The sequence below is a fragment of the Trichoderma atroviride genome, chromosome 6, assembly GCF_020647795.1.
Source record: "Trichoderma atroviride chromosome 6, complete sequence".
In the NCBI taxonomy this organism is placed as follows: Eukaryota; Fungi; Ascomycota; class Sordariomycetes; order Hypocreales; family Hypocreaceae; genus Trichoderma; species Trichoderma atroviride.
This window is the reverse complement of record NC_089405.1, coordinates 1,602,884-1,625,788: the sequence shown is the minus strand read 5'-3', so window position 1 is coordinate 1,625,788 and position 22,905 is coordinate 1,602,884. Positions and strand designations below refer to the sequence as shown.

The window sequence follows — 22,905 nt, the reverse complement described above, 5'->3', positions numbered from 1 at the left end:
TCAGATAATAGGTAAAGAGTGAAAAACTCACGTCTTGATGAACACCAATGACTTTCTAGATGTTCCTTGGACAAACAGCAAGGCATGTGACGATGCCACTCAGGCCAGCTGGTAACATGTAATTATGTGCCAGAATCAATGCCCAGTATCAGCTTGGCTTCCTTCAACAAGGATATTGGCCTGAATCCCTTGCGCATCCCTCATAACTTCAACAGCATTGACAAACAAGGATACAAAGAGACTCGGTATTCCTTGAGCTCTTCCTCCACCATGCATTGCAGTAATTCATTGCAGCGCTTCTCGTATTCAGAATCCAATGGCCGCAATTTGCGCTCCAACAACTCTTCATCAACCATCTCAACAGTATAAATACCGCTACAAACAACTTTGATAGCATAGGCAACTTCAACCAACACTCCTCTTCGTAATACCGACAGTATTGGCGCTGAGTTCTACTTCCCCGAGATCATCGACAACTGCATGGAGATTCAAATTGAGATGCCAATCACTGACAAAGATGCGCAGATGGGCGTCTTTGATGCTCTTGGTGTCGATATCGGCGAATTGCTTGCAATTGAGCACGACGAGGCCAGACGGAAGGAGATGGAACTCGTGGGAGACTCCATTGGCCTTTTGAGGGTGAACTGCGTGGTAACAGTACGGTATCGTTTGTAGAATCTCCATCAGAGGTTGATCTATGAACAATCAAGCAAATGTTGCTTTGATTCAGATTCTCCAGTTGATGCAGAAGACTTGTCTGAGACCCTTCAAAGTCTCATCTCAGCCGCCACTCGAGACAAAATCTCAACGACGAAAAACACTAGAAATGTTCTTGTCCATATTCCAGTTCAGGCTATGGGCTTCTCGTAGGCAGTTTAAAAGTAAAGCAGTAAGCTTATGACCACTGCGCTCAAATAAAATGAGACCAGAGCATCAGTATCACACCCAAGCTGTTAAACGTATCCATCACAGAGACACTACCATGGTTGAGCGTGGTATACTCGCATTCTCTTATCGTTAGCGAGATGCCAGACAACCTATGGACTTTGAATCTACTGGAAAGATATAGACCAAGGCCTTGACCTGGTCGAGTGTCGATCAAACTGAGCTAGGAAGTGCACATAGCGTATCATGAATGTCTCACTTGAGATGTTCTCTGGATAATTATCGATACTGTAACATCTTGTCAGAACGGCAATGAGGTATATCGCCAAGTGATTACATACTTGGGTAAACAGAATTACAACGAAAAAGCATACCAGTAACCCAACGACAGTCTAGAAAAGACTTTCCCTTTCTCAAACTTGATCTCTGTGTTTTCTCACGAGGGCTGTTCTAGATTCAGGCCTTTCCTTTCGGACATCATTCAGCTCTGAAAGACAAACTACGTCTAGGCTGGGGAATCCGGACAACTTCAGATCACCAAACACCTCTAGAAGATTCATTCGATCCATCAAGTGTTGCATTTTGGCAGGCGCGTTTGATCTCTCGAAGTAATCAACCCTTTTGATGTCGTCGCATCTCATAGATCAAATTAATCTAGTAGAGTTCAATATCCTGGGCATCCACGTGAAAGCTCTCTCAAACTCCTGTCCTTGATCGGCGATCCAGGTGAAGCCCGGCACATGATACGACGATCCATCGTCGGCGAATCTCTTCACCTTGATAGCGGCGTACAAGGAAAAGGACCCCAGGCCAAGGCTATCCAGACCCTCGGAGTACACATAAAACACCAAAAAAGCAAACAACTCGTCACCAGCGTCACAAGACACGTCCTTGGCCAGCTACCTATTGCGCATATTGATTGCCTTTTTTTTTATTTTTAGCCGCCCAGAGAATCCATCCACCATGTGAACAGACGCCCCCCCCCAAAATAAAACCGACAGAGGGGATCCATCGAGATGCATAAGTAGCATCTTTATGCCGGCTGCTGGCCATCCATCACGAGCCGGCACTCGCTCGATGCACGAAATCTCGCCATTTCTTCTGCTACTAGCTACTGCTAGTATATTCGGGCCTCCATCAGCTGCGCGCTGGCACCGGCCTGGACATCTTCTTTCAGCTGCTTCTGTTGACTTATTGGGGAGACTAAGAGCACTGTAGAAAGGCTCCAAGAGTATATTTAGCGAAGCATCAGCATCACGCGACGTCCAAGCGGCGAATCAGCAACCAGACCCAGGCCCGTTGTGATGTGTCAACGCCGCTGTAGCAGCCTAATTAAGAGGTTGAGCAAAATCCATGTATGTACCTACAGAAAGGCATGGAATAAATCAAGCAAATCCTTTGGCGCCAAGAATAATACAAAAATTAGCGAGAGAGGGAAAGAAAAAAAAAAAAAAAAAGAGCACATCGCTCCGCCCACTTAGACGCCCGGACAAGGATGGGCTCGTTGGAATCGCCACCCTCTACACAATCTGGCCCCATCGCAAGATCATGAGGCGGGCTGGGACGTTCCGTGTCGTGTCTAGTTTGGGGCCTGTCGTCGCACACCGTCTACACGTATAGGCTGTTGTTTGCACCATCTACGCGTAGACTAATAGCAGTAGGGCTAAGCAGGGAACAAGCACAAGACAGAACAAAACGTGCCACACCACGCAGCCAATGAGGGCCTGAAGGATTGCGCCGACATGAGTTTTTGGCATGCAACCAAGGCACAACCCAAGCCCCGACAAAAGATCCAGGCCTCTGTCGCTGTGCTTGTTCTCGGGAAGAGGAGGGGGCGTGTTTTTTGCTACTGTGTTTTGTGTTTATACGAACAGTACAGCACATACAAATCACGATAATGGACAGGAGGAGCTGAAAAACAAAGGCTGCGTTAATGACGTTACATTGCGCGCGCGGCAAGCATTCCGCGCTTCTGTGGCTTCCCCCCCCCCCCCCTTCGTTTATTCGTATAGATGTATTATTTTATTTAATTCTGGCGTTTTAATTTGCTGAATTCCCATGTAGATGGCTACGCTCACCACATGCCCGTTTTCCTGTTTCTGCGAGCCTCGTGGAGATGCAAAGCCCAATCGCATCTCGTTCGGGCCAAGGGGACCAGCGCTGCTACACCGAAGCGCATCCGTCGCATAAGCTGCATCCGTCCGTATACGAGGCAACATGCAGACTGTGTTGATCATGTACCGAAAAACATGCGATTCGAGCATGCAGAATCATCATCCATCTGCCTGGAACTCGGCATAACGCACGCGACATACAATAGCTTCAAATGAGCTTCATCCAAGAGCCGAGGCTTGTCTCTCACCGACGCTGCCAACAGGTGTTTCTTTGTATGACAAATGCTCTGATGGAACGTTGCTATACACTGGTATATGTGACGTGGATGACTGCTACTACTGTACAAGTCCCTAGGCCATCGCCGCCAAGCACGCAAACATCATCAAAACTGCCCATCACCGTAGAATCCCCATCTCTGCAGGGAGAAATAACCCAATGGCCGAAAAAACATGAATTACCCAAAGCTGTGATTCGGTTGTACCGCATGTATGAAACAAGCAGCGCCAGCCCCTGCGACTTCAGCCGCACGAGGCAATGGCAAAACGTGGCATATCCATCGCCGTGCTTGGCCCCCAAGTCGATAATAATTGGACGAGAAGCTGTATCTGCTCTTTCAGCTTTGCGGTATATCTGTAGAGCAACAATCAGGACACAAAAAAAAGGGAGTAATCGCAAAAGAAAATGGGGTATTGTCGGATACCCGGTTTCACTAGCATGCTAACAGCTTGTATTTCTCCAAACACTCTTCTATAATTCAAGCTATACCTTCCGAGAGCCGTATTCTTTAGTATTGCAGCTTAGAGGTAGCGTATTCCAACACTTTTCCAATCCCACTGCAAGTAAATTCGAGAAAGAATGGCAGCCGTACTCGTATTCACATCTTTACTTTATCCTAACATTCCCTTCCATGCGAGTGCCAATGTTCGCCAAGCTCAGCCACACATGCCGTAAAAGAGTGGAAAAAAGTCAAAACATCCTTCGCAAAGTTCTTGAGCCATGAAACGCTCTCCGTCGTGGATCTACTGGACAGTTGGAAGGGGGGGTCATGGATAGGTGATACACAGACGGCCTATGGAGATGTGAGTAACAAAAGTTTAACCACAGAAAGGGAGACGTAAATCCCACACTCTTTGATGATGACTCCTTCAAGGTGAAAGATAACACATCACATGAATCTTGGGTCTTACAAATCACAAACATCACTTTCTAATGGCCGCAATGGCCGCAAGATTACGTGTACAATATTGCCTCCAAGGAAAACAAAAGGCATGACAAGTCACTACATACCCATCGAGTTGTCATTTCAGGATACAAATCCAGCACACTGCCATCCAATTCATCATTTTTACCGATCAGTAAAGGTAAAAAAGGACACGCGAAGCTCCCACTGCAGGATCACCACATCTCCGCTTCCTTTGAAACACATCTCCAAAAACATCCATTGCCGATAATATAGGCATACATTCACACGATTTCAGAACAATGTAAAGTTGCCGAATGGATCCTGCAGAGACCACGTGTTGACCACTAACCACCTCCTATTTCAGTCTGTGACTCTACTGAAGGATGCTCTGCATGGGATTTTAATATCGGACTTTTCTCTTGCCTTGAGGATGCCGCCAGCCTCGTTCTGATCATGAGATGATGAGAGTATGCGTGTATGTACCCCAACATGCAATTTCTGAAGAAGGATTCTCGCGGATATTTGGACCGTTACATACAGTCTGACGGAGACCAAAGGCCAAGAGCTATAGATACAGACACGTAATTCAAAATATATCATCTCATATCAACATGAAGAGGGTATGTATTCAACCATCGGACATTGGTCCACAACAATTCGTTACACATTGCACATGTTATCAAAGAAATGTGACTCGCCCGCATAAGTCATAATACGCCCAATTACAACTAACAGGGATCAAGATCAATAACGCTTTTTTCCCTTCACATTCAAATTAAAACAAGTCATATGCTTGTAGCTCTTGCAAGGACCCTTTGATAGCTGCTATAGCGCAAACTAATTCCCCGTCTAGCATGTGAGCATCTGCTTGACCGAGCAATTCCATCGTTGCCTCTTTGCCCCTCTGATCTCACCAGAAAGAATCAATAATCCAAATTAGGATACTACTACGTTCAAGACATCCCATTTCTCCGAAGAAAGATACTGCTAAAGCATAAATCAGCCTCATCAGAGGGGGAAAAAACAATATGTCAAAAATCCAGGGTAACTCTTGCAACAGACAAAAAAAGAGACAAACTACCTCCGGAAAAGCATCCAATTCAGGAAACTGACGCTATTCCCATGTAGTGCAATTCCAAACCGTCGGCTGATGGTCACTCAATCCTCTGCAGTTGGACGAGCAGTTTGGGAATTACACAAAAGAAAAACCCCAGCCCCCCCTAGCAGGGAATACATGCCATCAGCCGTCGGTCGTATTCCTGTATGTGTATGTACAGGCACCAATAGCACAAAGCAGGTAAGGGTTAAAGTAATAATAACAAAAAAAAAAATTCTACTCATACAGTACATGACACACATACAGTAAGCCTTCTGCCAGTGGCGGTACAGGTCGAACCACTAACAAAAGCAGATAACGACCATGAGCACACTGCCGAGCCAAAATACCCGGTCACAGTATATGTTATTCGGGCTTGGGACGATGCATTCCCACAGGGCTTGCGTATTCATCCCTGTAAGAACTCATTATTGCCATAACTAGGCAGAGAGCATCGAAACCAACAGTTCAAAAAAACAAGTACGGCGTTCAGGTAGATCACCTGAAACAGTTACAAGGCTCCCAGGAGGGGGGGATTCCGGCATCTTTCTGGAAGAAACCATATTATTATGCCTCCTCCACGGGCATACTCTCGGCAAGTAGGAATCAGCCGACAAAAGCAATCGTTGTCTTGTTTCGTATTCTTCAGACTTTTTCCCGCCTCTCTCGGCCGAAAGCATCTGACTAGTGCCATTTCAGATTTGGGTGGTGACGACCAAATGTGAGTGTCTGCGTCAGTGCTACTAACCCAATCACGTATTACAGAATAGCATCATCTCGCCGCACGAGTTTCGGCCAACTTCATCGCCGCCCTTGACGCGTCGGTCAGCCTTTGAGCGCGAAAAGAATTTCAAAAAAAAAAAAAAAAAACTGCTGAGCTTTAAACGCCGGTAGAAGGGAACGAAGGGGGGGAAGGGGAACAAAGGGGTCATAAAAGAGTATACTAGTATAGTAAGCCAATACCCCAGGGATTTCTCATCTCTTACATGTACGCAGCAGCACCAGTTATGCGTAAGTTCCCGAATCCAGTAACACGGCACTGGTCAACCCCACAGCCCGTAGCAGGATATTCGGTGATGCAACCCGAGTCTGAGTGAGATCACTGCCGCATTCTTGCTTCTTTGCATGCCTGGCCAGGCTTGGAACGGCATGGGTGTCCCTCATGCTGCCAGGCTGCCCCTCCATGGACGAAGCTATGGGTTTTCTAGGTCCCTAAGCCCCCATGTAGGTGAAAGCGAAAAGGGAAATGCATGGCTGCTAGTAGACGCACGAGCATGAGCTCTCCCTGTAGTCTGCTCCGTAGCGTTTGGGAAGAAGCCTAGAGCATTTCCACCGGCGTCGATTCGTCGCTGCTGGTGAAGCCTGCATATGACGAGTAATATCGGTGTGGCAGCAAGGGTATACGAAAGAAGAGCTCCATGCTGCCACACACCTCCCCGTAAACCATGCCGGTACTAAAAAGATTTGCCAGAAACACTAAAAACGTGCAAGTATAGCTATGGCTAGGCGTGGTAAAAAAGAGAGAAGGCAGGTGAGTTGTAACCGTTTTGGGCAGTCATCATCACAGCCCATCTCTAAATTCGTCCTTTTGGCGGAGCAAGGCCAAAAGCCCGAGAACCGAATGGTACCCATTCAAGGGACGTAATGGGTGGATAGGGATTTAGCATGACGGGGAAATAGGGGGGGTTAAGAGGCCCAGCTGCCAGAGAGAAATCAAATCCGGAGAGGAAATGAAGAGACGGAGGGACTGAAAGCGAGAATGACAAAACGAGAGGACAGCTCCGTGGCTAATCTCATTCCACCAGCCAAGCGAGCGGTGTTTGCGATGGAAACTAGAAACCTCGCGTGCCGAGACTGCGCAACAGACAGCTACAGTACTTGTACAAGTAATATCCCAATGATTATGTCGCAAGGTACCACGACCGATGAGCCTCTTCCAGATACACGGGTTATCAAAGATGAGATTGGCATTCCCAGCAATCCCTGCTCTGCCATGTCATGAGGTTGCATCGGCGCCTCTCTTCAAACCAATGCGACGCCACGCTTCGGCTTCCTCTCTGTCTCCGGCTCTCCCAAGCCTCCTCCCCAGAAGCAAAACGCGCGCTACGGGGGGTGGCCTGTCAGGATCTGGTTACCACCCCCATTCAGCCGCGGCGGGCCGTGGGCCACGATCACAGGCCACACCACTGCCCGTCATTGCAAAGCCTTTTCGGAGCGACTCCCCAATTCTGCGAAAGTGTGGCACCATCTCCCCGTCTCCGCAGCCGTGGTTCAAGTTACTCCGTCTGTTGTGATAGCATACCTGCAGTACTTGTGCTTGCCTCGAAAGGGGGGAGGCCCTGGGTCTGCCTCATCTCGCTCATCTCGCTCGCTCAAAGGGGGGGGGGGGGGGGGCTGTTGTCCCTATCGCCACGTAGTTGTGCGACTCGGCGGCACTTCTAAGCCCAGTGTTAGTCCCCCGTTCCCCCAAGACTTTTCCGGGGCATTCCCAAGTGGGCCATCCCCAAAAAGAGCCTGCTTCGTTCTGGACACCGAAAGAAAAAGCCTTCGCCCGCTAACTGGAAAGCGCCACGCCCCAGGGAAGAAGCGCCGCCAGGACGCCGAACTCCAACTTTTCCTTTACGATAACATCGCCGAAGAGAAATGACACTGAGCAGCAATGGTTGGCGGATAAGTGGGCTTCGATCGGGCAGCTGAAGTATTTGTGCCATCTAGCACAACGCCTGCTGTCGTTAGATAGAAAGCCGGTTACGAACGCGCGGTATTTTCCCCTCACCTTGTCTTCCCTATTATTAAGTAGCTGTGAGTTTAGTTGAGCGTAAGCAGCGCCATGCTGCTCGTATCGCAGGCATGTACAAGCCGGTATTTGGTATTTGTATTATACAAGCTTGACAAAGAACGCCTTGGCTTCAATCTCAACCGGGGAGAGCCCGCCGTCGCAACCCAGCCCTGGCAACCAAAAGCTTCTCCTGCGCAAGATCTGCAGGGTGCTCGGCAGATGAACTGCGTACCGGCGAACCACGGAGGGCGAGTCGTATAGTAGCAGCGAGCAACCCTTCTGTAGGAATAGGGAATAGGCCCGGCGACGGTGTGACCACAGAGGCTAAATGATGCCGCCCATCAATCTTTAATGGATGCCGCGGGCCGCCGCTTCGCTGCTAGAAGCTGCCTCTGGCTTCTTCCCGCAAACAGGCGCGTTCTGCAGCGTGGCCGGGATGCCACGAGGGATTCTCCTGGCGCCATCATCTCAAATTCCGGCTGTTTACGTGAACCTGGTGTCATGCACGTGGGACTCCAGGGATCATGGTACAGTAGCTATCAGACAGACCTTTGGGGGAGCAGCATGGGCGCGCATTATTTTGCTTTTTCCGGATAAGCCCTGGCAGCCAGGCTGTGGGGGTGAGAGAGAGCCAGAGAACAGAGCCTGGAAGAAAAAGAAGCTCTGCTAGTACAAGTAAGACGGCGCGTGCTAGGGGGGGGAAGAGGCCATGCCAAGTTCAAGAGGCTTGCAAGTGCGGTTTGTATTCCGTCCTCGTACTGAATGGGGGTCCGCGGCGTTGTTATGAGTCGGGGCCTTTGGAAGTGCTGACTCCAAGCTGGCTCTAGAACTTGGGACGAGAAAAGAGGCGCAAGCCTAGCACCGATTACCCCTTGCGAGAGGAAGCCCGGGCGCTTCTGTACTTGTAAAACGTATGATCTCGGCTTGGCGGTTTGGAAGCAAGGCCAACAACAGCCATGTTCCCCTGTACGGAGTAGAGAGCGCCTCTGACTGAGAGGCTTTGCTTTTTGTAGAAAGCATTGCGGCACATCATTCTGTCGGCTAACCCAGGCATAACTCCCACCATCCCGAACTTGTAATAGAACGGCACTTGAACTAGAAAGTGCCGAAAGAAACGCCTGTTCCGGACTGGGGTAGCAGCTCTTTTGGCATGGTTGCAAGCCAAGCGCAGCCTGTAATTCCCATTACACACTGTTTTGTTGCACCTTTGTTCTGCCGCTCACAAATATGTGGGTGTCTTTTGTCTCTTATCTCTCCGAATCTCCCCTTGCGTCAGCTGGAAGCTGAGCCGGATGCGTGTTCCGCTACATTCTCGCATGATTCAGGGAGCTAGTATCCGTAGTTGTTTGTGTACAGTATTACCCAGATCCGCTCATAGGATTAGCTTGTGATTTCCCCGAATTCCGGAGTTATGGAGACACCAGCTGGGCGGTTCGCTCGGTACGTTCTTGTGACAGTATAATGGCTGAATGGTAGGAATACAGTACAGTAGCACTATCTCTGACGGTGGATATTCGGGCGCAGCTACTTGTATGCAAGTGTTGACCAAAGGGGAAACCCGTCTAGAAGCCACGAAATTCCGCGGCCATAAGTGCGTAGATAGCGTAGTCGCTGTTCTCTGTCGGTACGTAAGGAGATGCTAGAGGCACTTCAGCTGTCTGAGCTTGATCGACGGCTGGAGGCTAATGCTTTCCATTCACTAGGATCTCTGGTATGACTGGTGTGATGTCTAGCCAGGATCGTGAACGCACAGAGCAAGCTCCATAACTTCAAAACGTCATGCTTCTGCGACAAAGGGCATCTTTAAAGGACGGCCTAGCGAGCTTGGCGTTTGGGCGCCTTGCTTTCCGAGGGGATCGGGACGAGAGGCCTTGGAGAGCTTATTTTCCTTTGATATGGTACGGCACGGCTCCAGGTTTCTTCTGTCTCAGGTACGCACAACTACCGGCACGACATGTCATCAGTACATGGCTGTGCCTGGTTCCGTATTGCTCCGCACTCTGCACGGAGTAAGTGAATACTACTAATTTAGGCAACTCTCTGTAGCTCGTACTGTACTTACTAGTAGTAGGTAAGCTGTTGGTCCTGAGAAGGATTGCTGAAAAAGAAAAAAGTTCGAGTCATTGTCCAAAACAAACTGGCTTGGGGGATTTGATCCTGGTCAGATAATAGGTACTTAGTATATCAAATCGAACACCGCAAGCTATTCCATTTGGAGCTTGCCTCGGTACCTAAGAGTTAGCACATTGCCGGCTGCCAGAACTTTGTGGATACATAGTTTGACTCCGCCTCCAAGATTCGTTTGCTGTTGGGTCGATGGCGAGCAAAATTCTGAGCCCTTTGTGCCTGTTCCATCCACTTCTCAACACCATGCAGTACGATCCCCTGTAACTCTCGGTAGTTTGCGAAGCAAAAGTACTCTTGCTTCCAAGATATGGAAAATAGCAAAGAGATTTGTCTCCTGGTGGCCGATTTGAGCTACGTGGTTCCCACAGCCGGCATCCGAGCCGTGTAAGATTGCGTTGACGTCGACATCGAGCATATTGTAAGGATGTGACGTTTCCCCTATTAGTTATAGCAGCCTGCCGAGCTGAGGAGCTGCTCGTATATAATACGATGTACCTGGGTCATTGCCACTAGGCTCATATGCAATCCACCCTGTGAAAGGCGGCTCGGGCAGGCTCTTGTTACCGTCCGCAAGGCAAGGGACAGGCACGCATTCAAGTTGACGACCGCAAGCTAGTATTACGTTCCTGCCAATGAACGGGGATCCCTAGAAAGGGGGGTATGCTGTCTACCTAATATGTGCCATACATGCAATAACATAGGTAGGCATATGCCCTGCGTAGAGTGCTTGTACGAGGTACCTTGTATACGTTTAGTTCACCATTGCCGGCTTTGAAGCATGCATCGGAATCCCGCGGAGGCACAGGCATAAACAGCATATCCCGCGGTGTGTAAGAAATCATGCTTTAGCTAGAATGAGAAACAAGGTTGCAACGTTTAGCATCAGCACTGCCCTCGAAAAGGCTTCAAAGGAAGGGTTGTCGTAAAGCTCAAGGTATACCAACAGTCGTAGAAATCCTGGGTGATATCTTCCAAGAGAAGATGATAGATCGCTATACCAGTCAGGTAGATGATGCTCCAGATTTTGCCAGTACCTACTGCTCTGGGGAAGATGTCGGCAGTGGTTGAACATGACCAGTCGGCCCCCCCTGAATATACGTAACAGCCAAGTGGCTAATGACTCAGTGTTATGCCGGTAGATTTCTCCCATCATTTGCCTCGCCAATCATCAAAGTGTGTGTCATACTTTAAACTGTCTTGTTTCGGCATATATGCTGGGAGTCTAAGCGCGGATGGGGGATGCCGGCAGATGAGCATCAGTACTGTGCGTCCTTTAAGGAAGCTGTAATGTGCGCTGACACAGATCGATTTCGAGCTGCGTATAGGCTGAGTAGCATCTCAGAAAAGCGCGCCACAATACCTACCGCTTGAAATGATGAATTACTTGTTTGGCTGGCTAAGTTAGATGCCGTCCCTAGTAGTAAATTAACCAGAAGGTATTTGTGTTAAAGGGGGGGCTTTGCTCATCCGTCGGAACTGGGATACCAACCTTTCGATCGTCTGAAGGATTTTTCTTTTCTTTTTTTTTTTTTTTTTTTTTTTTTTTTTTTTTTTTTTTTTTTTTTTGCCACCGTAGCTTGCGAAAGCCGGCGCCAGCGAATATGATTCGAAGCCATTTAGCGGTACTGTCTCATAGGACACCTGTGCTTGAATGAAGCATCCGGGGATACATATTAGCGGCGAAAAAAAAAAAAAATACAACCGAAGGCACGTTACACTCGTGGACCTGCGGTGAAGACGCTGCTATTCTGCGGTCTAATCCATACGCCGTGGGGGTGGGTACCAAACAGATGATCTTGCGTACCATGTTTGAATCGAAAAGGCGATCTTTTACTTCACTTCTTAGGCTTCTTGCCACTTGTTTTTCGCCTCTCACGATCCTGCTATCGAAGATAGAATACGTTAGCAACAGAGATAGTGCTCACACTAGCATTCGTATATTCATAGTACGAAAATAGGTCGTGAGATGCCACTGAATGAATGGATTGATATTCTCTGCTTACCCGGACCGGTCGACACTAAAAGTCAGTTCGAGAAAAGGCGTAGGTACTTGGGTGGTAGTCAGATCTGGGCGACATGGTTTTCGCCGGTCTTACTACGTACCCATGGTACAAGTACAGGACGGGTCTCCTCAGCCATACCTTAACTCCCACCAAGCTATCCAGATTCGCATCCATCCTGGACCCTGAATACTGTTGTACAGTATGGCTAGTACTGCTACTTTATTAGCAGCCAGTGATACTTGTACCCGTACATCGTCCCATCGCACCGCCACAGCTATGAATGGATAGCTTCTGGGTGGAGGTTGCCGACCGCGAGACATCCTAAAAAAGAAAACATGGTCAGGTCAACAGCGAGAGTTCGACATGATGTTGCCCAGAGCACCTCGAGAATGAATGGAGCAGGACATGGGTTTTTCGTTGCTCCATGTAATTGAGTATCTTTGCGAGAAGCTCGCTATCTAAGCGCGCAACAAGAGTTTAGCAATTTGGTAGGGGCCTGCTAGCTGTGACGACGTTGATTAAAGACTCGGCCGAGCTGTTTCGTTCTCGCGTACCGGTAATTAGCGTTGCATGGCTGATCCGGAGATGGTGCTTTTTCAGGCAACTAGGAGCCGGGACTCCCATGCTAAAGTCGCGAATTTGGGCGGGCAAACCGAACGATAAAGTGGGTTCTGGGGTACAGGCAAGCGTATAGAAGGTATTGAGTAGTAATAGGTAGTTGTCAAAGCACATTCAGGGTTCTACGTCTGTGTAGGGCATACTTGTAGATACCTGTGTCGCTCGTGCCTCACACAAGCCCATCCGGCGCATCCTTTGCTTTGTTATCCAACATTGATCGGTAGCCGGTTCTTGAAAGTAGCAGTGGTACTTGAATACACTGGTTATTTGTCAACCACCTTCATTTGTAGCACACCCATTGAACCAGTGGATCTTGGCCCATGCTCTCTGTCCCCGACGGAGAGCGGCATGATACGGCGGTCGCGGGCGTATCAGCAGCCGGTACATTCGGCGAACTTGTTCCTGGCACTCCGAAAATGCCTAGTAACGATGATCCCGCTTTTTGGTCAAACGGAGCAATGAGGGATAAGTAGCCGAGTGATGCATGCTCCGTACGGAATACAGTGAAGAGCATATCAAGCTGAGATTGGTTGGTTGTCCATAATCACACGCGAAATGTACCTGTATTAGTACAGCCCAAATATCCAATAATGTATCAATACGCCCCATGCGCCGTAACTGGCTGCCACAATGTCTTTGCTTGGATTTTCCAGATATGCCTTTTTCTTTTCCCAAAGGTTTGTCCATGGCTAGAAGGGACCGCAGGCAGACAGGGCACACTGCTACTTCACCTTTTCAGTGTGTACTTTACAAATCCCTGGTGATGGTACGTGCTCATCTTAGCAGAAAGAATATTCCAGCGCTTCCATGCCGGGGGGTCAAAGTCCGTGCTTTTCAATGGCGTGGCGATCTAATAGCCCCGGACTGGGGGTATGAAGTACCAAAATTATCCGCAGGGCTTGCTGTGGAGTTAATGTCTTAGCTGGTGTGTTCGCTGATGACCCGCCTTGCGCTATTTTCCTTTCCATGATGTTTGACGGCCATTCTCTTGTTTCAATAGTGGTTAGCACGGCGTCGTACCAATGGATGTCAAATGTCATTCTTTTGTTCATTCATGCCATGTGTACTCTGTAAAGTGAAAACGGCAAAATATCCAATGGTGAGTTCCCCATAGAGCCGACATGTTCAGCTTAGATAGCAGTTGGCCTTTGAGTTGGGGGCTGAGAATTGGTGCCACGAGAATTATACGATTTTTTTTGTGCTCTGTGGCATTTTGACCGAAACGGCCAACTGGGAAAATCAACGGGAGATCGGTCACCGGTTCTCTCCGACTCCGGTGCATTGCAAGGAGTGTACAGCAAATGCCGTTGATGTTTGCACTACCTCTAAGCTTGGCTGTAGGTCGACTCAAGGGACAGAAGATCGACAACTGAAACTCTGCCGCGTTTGTGTGAAAGCTGCGCGAATCATTGCCCTAACAATGTGCAGTCACGGCTAGGTTGAAACCTATTTGCCTACTTGCAGGATGAGGATGCCAGCGGCCTGGGGTCGTACGTAATATACCCGCTTCGAGTTCCACGCGCGTGCGGCTGAAAGATGGTAGGTAATAGATACTAACCGGCACGTCATGATAAGTATACCTATCTTCTGTATAGCCGCAGTGTCTTGGTGGTCTCCGCAGAACTCAGGCGTTGTAGTACCTAGTAGTAGTAGCACTTTGTCTGAAATAGCCTGGTAAATTGACTTTGCCGGATAAAGTAACTTACACGCGAAATAGTACAATAGAAAGTGACCCGGTATACAAGTAAGTAATGGAACTGCAATGATATCGTTGACTGAGCTGCTGCATTTACCGGTCTCAGGGTAGCCATGGCAGCTACAGTACAAGCACGGAACAACCCCTTCTTTGGGTAGATAGGGTAGCATTGATCGTCCTCGCGTGTAAGAGTTGACTCGGGCAAAAGGTGGATTCGCTGTCCACAGAGCGACGAGTAAAAGATCTGCCAACACAATCATGGGTATGCGATACTGTATAACACTCTTCACTCAATCTGCATTGTTTGGAGTACTGTGAAAGATCACCGACGAACCGTCAAAGGATGGCATAGCCACCACCTCCGCTCCTGTAACAATCCCTCCCAGCAGGGTCGCCTGTTGCGCGGTACAAGGGCAGGTTGGAGAAATATGATGCTGTTTTGTTCTCGTAATTTTGTCCAAGTCTCTCTGGCTGTCATATGATACACTTATCATACGCCTTACGTGCCGAGCGAAGGAGCGTTGCTAGAGCCAACAGCAAGGCGGGCGGAATGAAACATCAGCTCTGTATAGTAGTACCTGGCAGTAGTAGCAGAAGGTAGGCATTATTATTGCGCGCAAACAAGGACGTAGTTGTACTACTCCGGATGAGTAACATTGGCCGAGGCTGTGGACAAGTTCGTACACGGCCTAATGCGAGGGGCCAAATCTGGGCATGAGGTATCCTGAAGAAAGACTGCGGTGGATGTACTTGTATTGCTTTAGACATGTGAGTGTGCTTGAGCTGCAAATTCGGACATGGGAGTCTCATGGTTTCATGGTTGCCCTAGGGCCGGCTTTTGAATGACGATTGAGTTTTGTTCCTTTTTGAAGCGGCAAATGGCGTGCACAGGCCATACTGTAGCGAATCTTTTGGATTGCCGACCAAGAAACCCAGGCTCGCCACGCCGTCTTTTTCAATCCGTGCTTGCTTCCCAGGGGTCCCCGCTCACTTGCCAAGGAAGCGAAAGCGACAAGACATCCCTGGCCGTCGTCTGCTCGGGATAAATGTTGATTATTTGACATTGAGTGGGATAAAGCAGGCGGGATTGTCAGCCGATCCCTTGCTATCGCGAAACGCGACTGGCCAGTATACGCAAGTGTCTATGAAGAGATGGAGTGTGTCGACTGCATACTAGTACTGTAGCTGAAAGAATTTGTGGCCAACTGACCCCATCAAGGGACTTGTAAGTGCGAGTGGCAGAGGTGCCAAGTGAAGGGACCGTACTGTAGTCGAAGGCCTCTGCACGTTTCTGATCTGATTGCTTCGGACGCCGATCAGCGAATGGCCAAAGCCTGTGAGCTTGGATCAATCGTCGCGGCCGCTGATCGAAAACCAAGGCATGATGGGTTCAATATCTCACTTGAGATGTTTTGGATTCACTGATCCATGGCGCACCACTGTACGTGATAATCTGCAGTCGCTCCCACCCACATGGTTACACCACTGCAACCACCGGTTCCAATAATAACCAACCCCAGAAGGTCGGAATGCTTGCCGAGCTCATCTTTTTAGTGCGCCGAACACCCTGTCGAGAGATCCCTGAACTTTTCCGTCTGGCGACCCTTGTAATGTGACCTCAGGCTGGTGTAGCGAGAAGCAGGAGGCGCTTGTACATGTACGGACAGAGGGCCCGCAGCCCATGGTACTTTTGGCTGTCTCAGCCCGGCTCTTGTGCACCACGGCCCCGAGAAGTAGCACTGACTCGCAGTATAAACCAACATACCACACACCAGCTTGGCTCTCCATGACCAACGTGCTGGACAATCTTCAACCAACGTGCTTTGCTCGGTGGATATATTTTTAGGCAGATATCATGATCCAACGGACGGTCACACTGGCTAATAAATCCTGCTGCGCACGCGGATACTGACAATGTCGGCGTGTTCAAAAGTGCGCTGTGCAGGGAGGATGCTGCAGCGTGCTTCTCTCCTGGTGGCAGTGCCGTCGGTGTTGGTGCGCGGATGCACTCGCGCTGTATACGAACCGACCATGGCCTGGCCAGTGGAAAATGGGTTCGGTATCCGCGGAATTAATGCGTGTGTGCCGTGGCTTGGGACGCGACTGTGATGCCGCTGCTGCATGCCGGCAGTAAGGTGAATCTCGCCCTTTGTCTGCGTTGAGCCTCTTCTCGAGTGCTCGATCTGCCGGGCTGTAAGGGGCGGTGGCCGTGGCACCGGCGCTGGGCGTGTGTGTAGCGAGGCAAGGCAAGGCGAGGCACGCACTGGCCGCCGGCAAACGTCCAAGTGCTATCGATTTGTAATGCGGTGGGTATCGAGATGCCACGAGCCTGTGACGATTCGTGCCAGCTCGAGAAGAGCACCCGTCTATGGGCCGAGTGTGATAGGTGGGAGGCTGTTGGCTGTGTCGAGACAGGTCCTGGACCCTGGCGGCGTGAGGGAGAGTCAGGACGGAATTACAAGTACGCGTACTCGTACTTCGCAGGCAGTGAGATCGGCTCTCGTCATTTTAGCTTCTGATGGCCGGGTTCGTGCCTTCCAGGTGTCTCGCTCCCGGCACTTGCTCTTTCCAGCACGAGCCTCTTGCTCCTAGTACCTGCCAACCTCGTACATCGAGAAGCGGCAGTATCAAGAGAGACCCTGTATTGCTGTTGCTGACAGCGCACGCTGCAGGTACACACACGTAAGGTAAGACAAAGCCAGCAAGTTGCCTCGACCAGAGAAAGGAGCAATAAGCCTGACCCTATCTTCCAGTTTGTTCGTAGCGCTCTGCTAGCTGTCCCTAAAGTATCCGTACTAGTAGGTAGTACCGCCTGTAAAACATTGAAAAACATTGAATTATGGTGGCAGTCGCGGCTGCCTGCCCTGCGACCTGCTCGATTTCGGCTAAAAGACGCACGATAGATGGCACTTGCCATATCAAAGAGATAACAGGTACCTCTTGCACTTACACTTGAAAAATACGAAGGTACATACATTAAATTAAATCACAAATACTCCGTGCCAGTGCCTGGCAGACTCTCCTCGCATCCTGCACCGCCAAAAGTGCCATCTCCGCGATGCTCCGTCCATCTCCCGCTCTTGCTGCTGCGTTGCCTCCTGGAATTTCCTCTGCGGGAGTGACAGACCGTCCGGCGAGAGGGTGTGCGCGGTGCGGCTGACTTGCGTCGCTTCACCCATGTCGCTATACGCACGCCTTTCCAGCCACGGCAAAAGGTGGTGTGTGCGCAATCTGTTTCCGTGGGTGCGCGTGTGTTCTGCTTTCTTTTCTGCGCGAACCACGCCGCTGTTCTAGGACCCAGTCAGCCATCAATCCTTTTAGCGCACGACCAGGATGCCCCATTGAGTATCAAGACCGGCCAAGGCCAGCTCAGGCCAGGGAAGATGCCTCGTACGGACGCCAGCCACAGTTCGACAAATCTCCTAGCAGACGCTTTTTGGGAATGCCGTGCCACTGCTAGGCCGATGCCCTTCCTGCAAGTACTCGGACGGCCTATCCAGCCTAGCCGTGTCCTTAATTACGCCGCGAAGAGGGACGGGCTCCTGTGTCCGGCAGTGCAAGGCAGCTTGTACTGGGAGCATTGCAGCAGCTCCGGCGTATAGCGGCGCCTCATGCCGTGAAACCTCTCTGCCGGGCCAGGCTGATGAGGCTTATGGCCATGAATGACGCTGGCTAGCCAGGCTGCCGTCATGGGCTGCCAGCACCTGAGCATATCATCGTCGCTCGGGCCCCCAGACAACGGCCCCCCATGATGGCATGACGACGACGGGTCCGTTGGCTGCTAGCATGGCCAACTGGGCGCTATGCTCGGACCAAAGTACTAGGTATTTGTGCGCACCGGATTCAATCTCGTACCTGTAGGTGCTCCATTGCCTTGGATACATCTGCGCCCATGCTCTTGGCCTGGTCCCGGTCTGTAGGGCCGCGGCAACAAGGACGGAGTGGATCGTCTCGCACGTGTGGCAAGGTGGGCTGGGACGCTCCATATTCACAAGTTCAGGTCCGGAGCGGCACTATCGAATGGTCCTTTTGGGGCTTCCTCTAGGCCATGGACCCCTCCAGCCACTTTTGACTCGAGACTGATACCGACCAACGACCTGGCTAGCCAGATACCTAGTTATTTGCCTTGTACCCACCAAGGCGTGTCTCGATTCCGGGCCAGCATACAGGCCTCAGCCGTGTCCGGCCCATTGGTAACTGCCCTTGTTGGTCTCATTTGGGGTTGCTTCGGTGTATCTGTTCCTCTTCTACCGTTCAACTTGACTGGGTCCTGCTAGCTCCCCTCGCCTACCTTGTCCGTCTCTTTGGGGGACTTCTTTTTTTGTGGGCGGCAGTGGCTCAAATCTCAAAAGCCACTGATACCCTCCTCGTCGCCTCTTCGCCCACCCGCATCTTCCCCATCTTCTCCCCAGATTCAGCAGCTGGTACTAGTGACCGCTGGACCATTTATTTTGACCTTTTTGTTTGCAAAGCGAAGAGGAAAAAGAAAGGAAAAGGGAAAAAGAAAAGAACAGTTCAGCCCTGCTGGCCTTTGATTTTATTTCTTCATCTTGTTTGCTTCGTTTCCCTGGCCGGAACAAGAGTTATAGACTGGATTAACCATCTAATCACTTTTGCAAGCCTCTTTCACGACAGCTCGAACCTGCATCATTTTACTCACTTGACCAGCGATCTCATCTTTGGGCCATTCATCTGTTGTTGGTCTTCTCGGCTCCGCCACTCATCTGGCAGCCTTCTCCTTCTGATACTGTGGAATAGCCCGGGGGAGTCCTTCTTTCGACGCTTAATAGCCACTCCTTCGTCGTTGGGCGCTCTCCTTCCTTCCTAACCCCTCTGGTTTCCAGGATATGCGATTTCATTAGCTACTGTCATCCCAAAAAAAGAACAGTGGCATATTCTCCTCGATGGGTGGATTACCAGCTCTAGACTCTTTGCATCGAGTTCCGCCGCCGGATACCCCCCCTGAACTTATAAGTCCAAGCGCAACCTCGTTTTCTTCCAGGTCGTCTCCTCTAGAAGAACAAGCAGCCTGGGGACCTCGCGCGTCGGTTTCACTCACTGCTGCTTCCATGTCCCACTATGGCAAAACCTCTGTCGATATGTCTTCTGAGAGTAATACAGAAGGTAGTCGAGGGCGACAAGAATCCGTTGGCAGTTCGTCTGTCCGACAACAGCTTCCTTCGCTAAGCAGTCTTTTTGGTCCACCAGCGTCTTTGCGGTCCCTCAACTCACCACAGACGGAGCGCCCTGGCCTTTATCCTTCACCCTCCCCCTTGGACAGACCGCGGCTCTCGTCGAGTGGAAATCTCTCCAGTTCCTATTTCCCGCAAACCATTCCCTCTTCTCTACCACAACAGCGAAACTCTTACGATGTTAAATATGACCACCACGACAGACAAGCCGCTCACCCTCTAGCGCCCCCCTTTGCTGGACCGCATTCATCTGAGTACCCAGACCACGGCCACAGGGCCTCGGACGCACGCTACGAACCAGAGTTGGTCAGGAAGTGGTCAGTCTATCGTGAAGATGGGAGGCAAGAATATCCCGTAGGACCCCGCGATTCTCTGTCGTATTTGCCACCCCAGGACAAATTCCGGCCCCAGCTATCTACGCCCAAGGATCCGGTTAATGACTATTCCGAACGTCGACTCAGTCAAGCAGTACACAGCTCGGATACCAACGCGCCCTCCGTTTCAGCTGCTGCCGTTACTGCCGAACTTGCTGTTTCCAAAGATGGCCTGGGACCGAAAATTTGGACAGGCACGCATTTCCTCCCGAGATTTGTGCGAGCAGCCGAAGTTCCAGGCGAAGGGATGTGCTATTTCTACGACGATGGGAGCCATTGTAAAACTGTGATTGATGGCGAGGCGGTGAATGCCCACTGGGGCGTGACCAAGGCGGGGAAGCCTCGAAAGCGACTGGCTATTGCATGCGTAACGTGCAGAGAGAAGAAGATCAAATGCGATCCGGATTATCCTCGATGTGTCCAGTGCGAAAAGTTTGGTCGCATCTGCAAGTTCAAGAATGCGTGAGTATCCATATGTATATGTGTTGCCAGGGACCATGTTGACATTATCCCTAGACCAAGAGGGGGCCATAACACTTCACCATCGACTTCTCCCATAGAGCTTGATGATGGCCGGCAGCACAACGGCTCACTTGACGCCGGCGACCTTCGACGCTCAGTCAGCGACGCCAGCTCTCCCAGATCGCCCCGAGCCGGAATGCATGCAGATTCCCCAGATAGGGGTTACGGCAAAAGGCTCAAGATTAGCTCTGAGGCGTACATCGCCAATGGCGAATCTCCTGCTTCATTCAATGCTGTGACGGATTATTCGAACCCGCGAATTACTGAACAACAGCCTTTCCCTGAGCCAACTAGAATCTCGGATGACGTTCTTGGCCGAGCTTGGCGGACAGATCCCTTTGCATCGAACCCTCACTTGATCACCAGCGCTTTGACTAGATTCTTCGCCAATGTCGACAGCACCATGATTCTGCAATTTCTTCCCGAAGAAATCTTCAAGTACTGGGTCATTACCTCTGTTGACCGCAAAAGCCCTGAAGATCTGATGCTACTATACAGCATGCTCGCTGTTGGTTCTGCGCTCTGCGGAGATCCCAAGCATATTGCTTATGAGTATGCTCAAGTAGCACATTATGCGCAAAAGATGACAGAATTGCAGTGCTTGCAGCTAGTACAGAGCAGGATTCTCCTTGCCGTGTACTATATATCAACATGCCGTACTAGGGAGGCCGATGAGCTAGTTGCTTCTGCGGCTGCCAGCGCAGCTTGTCTACAACTAAGTCTGGAGCTCGATCACTCTAGGGAGTCGTCTATGACTGCTTTCCCTCTGGGACTTACTAGGATAACCTATGCTGAATCACGCAAGAGGACGTTCTGGTCTCTGTTCATGCTGGAAAGGCTTAGCGGGCTTTTCCCAGAGAGGCCGGTAATGCTCAATGCAGAAGATATCTATGTGCAGCTTCCTGCCGATATCCACAGTTTTGAGAAGGGAATCGAGGCGCAATCACGAAGCTTTGATCCATACGAGCTTATCAGGATTGCGGAGCAACATTCCGACACTGCTGTCGGTGGCTACCACATCGAGATGGTGCATATCTGGTCCGATTGCCAAGCTACCATTTATAGAATGGCTCTGAGGAGAACTCCTCTTGAAGCGGAAACTATGAGGCTACAAGCTCTTGTCGAGAAAGCCGAGAAATGGAACTCCTCTTTGCCCTCTCGTATGACATTCGGCGGGACAAACCTCGAAGCTGCTGCCTATACCAGAAGCATCGGTACTTTCCTTAGCATGCACCTTCTTTATCATCATACTATGATTGAGTTGAACCGACATCGCCATGGGGCCAACCAGCTACCCAAAGATGTGCAGATGGAACACTCAGCCAAGTGTCGGGACCATGCAAGCAGCGTCATTGACATGTTGAACTGCCTTGAGCGTATTTTGAGGGTTCGACCTACCTTGCTAAGCATTCCCCCTCCTGCCATGGCCATTGTTGTCACAGAAGCTGTCGACGTCTTGACTGCAGGTGGGCCTATGACAGTTCTAGGAGAACTGATTGACCGAGTTCGAATTGCAAAGTCCGCTGTCGATAAGATGACTGGCGTCTGGGGATCATCTTCAAAAGACCGACTAGCGATTGACCGGCGCCTCCAAAAATTGAATCGAATCCGCGAGCAAGGATCACGATCACCCAGCCCTATCCAAGGCTATCGCCTGCTTCCTCTCTCAGAAGAAATCAGAGACAAAGAGAATAGCCACTGGCAAATTTTCGATCCCATTGAGGACACATTCCCCAAGGATATGGATATGGTTTACATTGCACTTGATTAGACCAAGCCTGGCCGTAAAGATTTCTTTTACACTTCTTCCATTAAGGTGCAGAAGCGAGTTACTTTTGCTTGTTTCTTTTCTACGTATATATTTGATCTCCCCCTTTTCCTTTGCAGCCTTGTTCTGTTAGTTTTCTTTTCTTTTCCTTAATTTCCTTTCCCCCCCATTTTATTTTGGCTTTGGCTTTGGCCCTGCATTGGCATTGGAATTATGTAACGTGTTATGGCATAATTTAGCGTTTTAGACAGCTGCCCATTTGGGCAGATTAGGAGGCATCAAGATCAGGGCAACTTGAATCGGATGACGCAGGATGGGGAGTTTGGGGCATTCGATCTATCAAGGAGGTCTTGATGAAGAATCTTTGTATTGACTGGGAGGCTACAAAATCTATATGACGTGTCACGTTTGATGTCTGTATTTATATATAAACTACATTTCAAGTATAAGTGGTTAACATTGGAGTTGTTTGGATCTGTCACGTGCTGTGTTAGGTTGAGGGCCCATACAGTAGTAGCACTGTACATCATTAGCCAGTTGAAGAATG

General features: G+C 50.0%; 3 protein-coding genes across 3 annotated transcripts; 2 read left to right on the top strand and 1 right to left on the bottom strand.

Moving 5' to 3' along the window:
• Positions 1 to 480: 480 nt before the first annotated feature.
• Positions 481 to 675, top strand: TrAtP1_011113 (uncharacterized protein; the record flags this gene model as incomplete). Its single annotated transcript, XM_066114968.1, has 1 exon — positions 481 to 675. The coding sequence occupies one exon, from the start codon at positions 481 to 483 to the stop codon at positions 673 to 675; it is 195 nt and encodes a 64-aa protein (XP_065971065.1).
• Positions 676 to 10,758: 10,083 nt separating this feature from the next.
• TrAtP1_011112 (uncharacterized protein) lies at positions 10,759 to 11,498 on the bottom strand. The gene has a single exon (XM_066114967.1). It carries the CDS (start codon positions 11,336 to 11,338, stop codon positions 11,024 to 11,026), a length of 315 nt encoding a protein of 104 aa, XP_065971064.1. The 5' UTR covers positions 11,339 to 11,498; the 3' UTR covers positions 10,759 to 11,023.
• A 7,361-nt stretch (positions 11,499 to 18,859) lies between these two features.
• TrAtP1_011111 (uncharacterized protein) lies at positions 18,860 to 22,893 on the top strand. Its single transcript, XM_014093277.2, has 2 exons — positions 18,860 to 20,530; positions 20,585 to 22,893. The coding sequence occupies exons 1-2, from the start codon at positions 19,407 to 19,409 to the stop codon at positions 22,359 to 22,361; spliced, it is 2,901 nt and encodes a 966-aa protein (XP_013948752.1). The 5' UTR covers positions 18,860 to 19,406; the 3' UTR covers positions 22,362 to 22,893.
• The last annotated feature ends 12 nt before the right edge of the window (positions 22,894 to 22,905 follow it).

What these genes read in the sequence shown, in the direction of transcription:
- TrAtP1_011111 (XM_014093277.2), top strand. Translation starts at nt 19,407, where the DNA reads ATGGGTGGATTACCAGCTCTAGACTCTTTGCATCGAGTTCCGCCGCCG. An exon ending in ATCTGCAAGTTCAAGAATGC is followed by an intron (nt 20,531 to 20,584) that starts GTGAGTATCCAT and finishes CATTATCCCTAG; the next exon opens with ACCAAGAGGGGGCCATAACA.
- TrAtP1_011112 (XM_066114967.1), bottom strand. Translation starts at nt 11,338, where the DNA reads ATGATGGGAGAAATCTACCGGCATAACACTGAGTCATTAGCCACTTGG.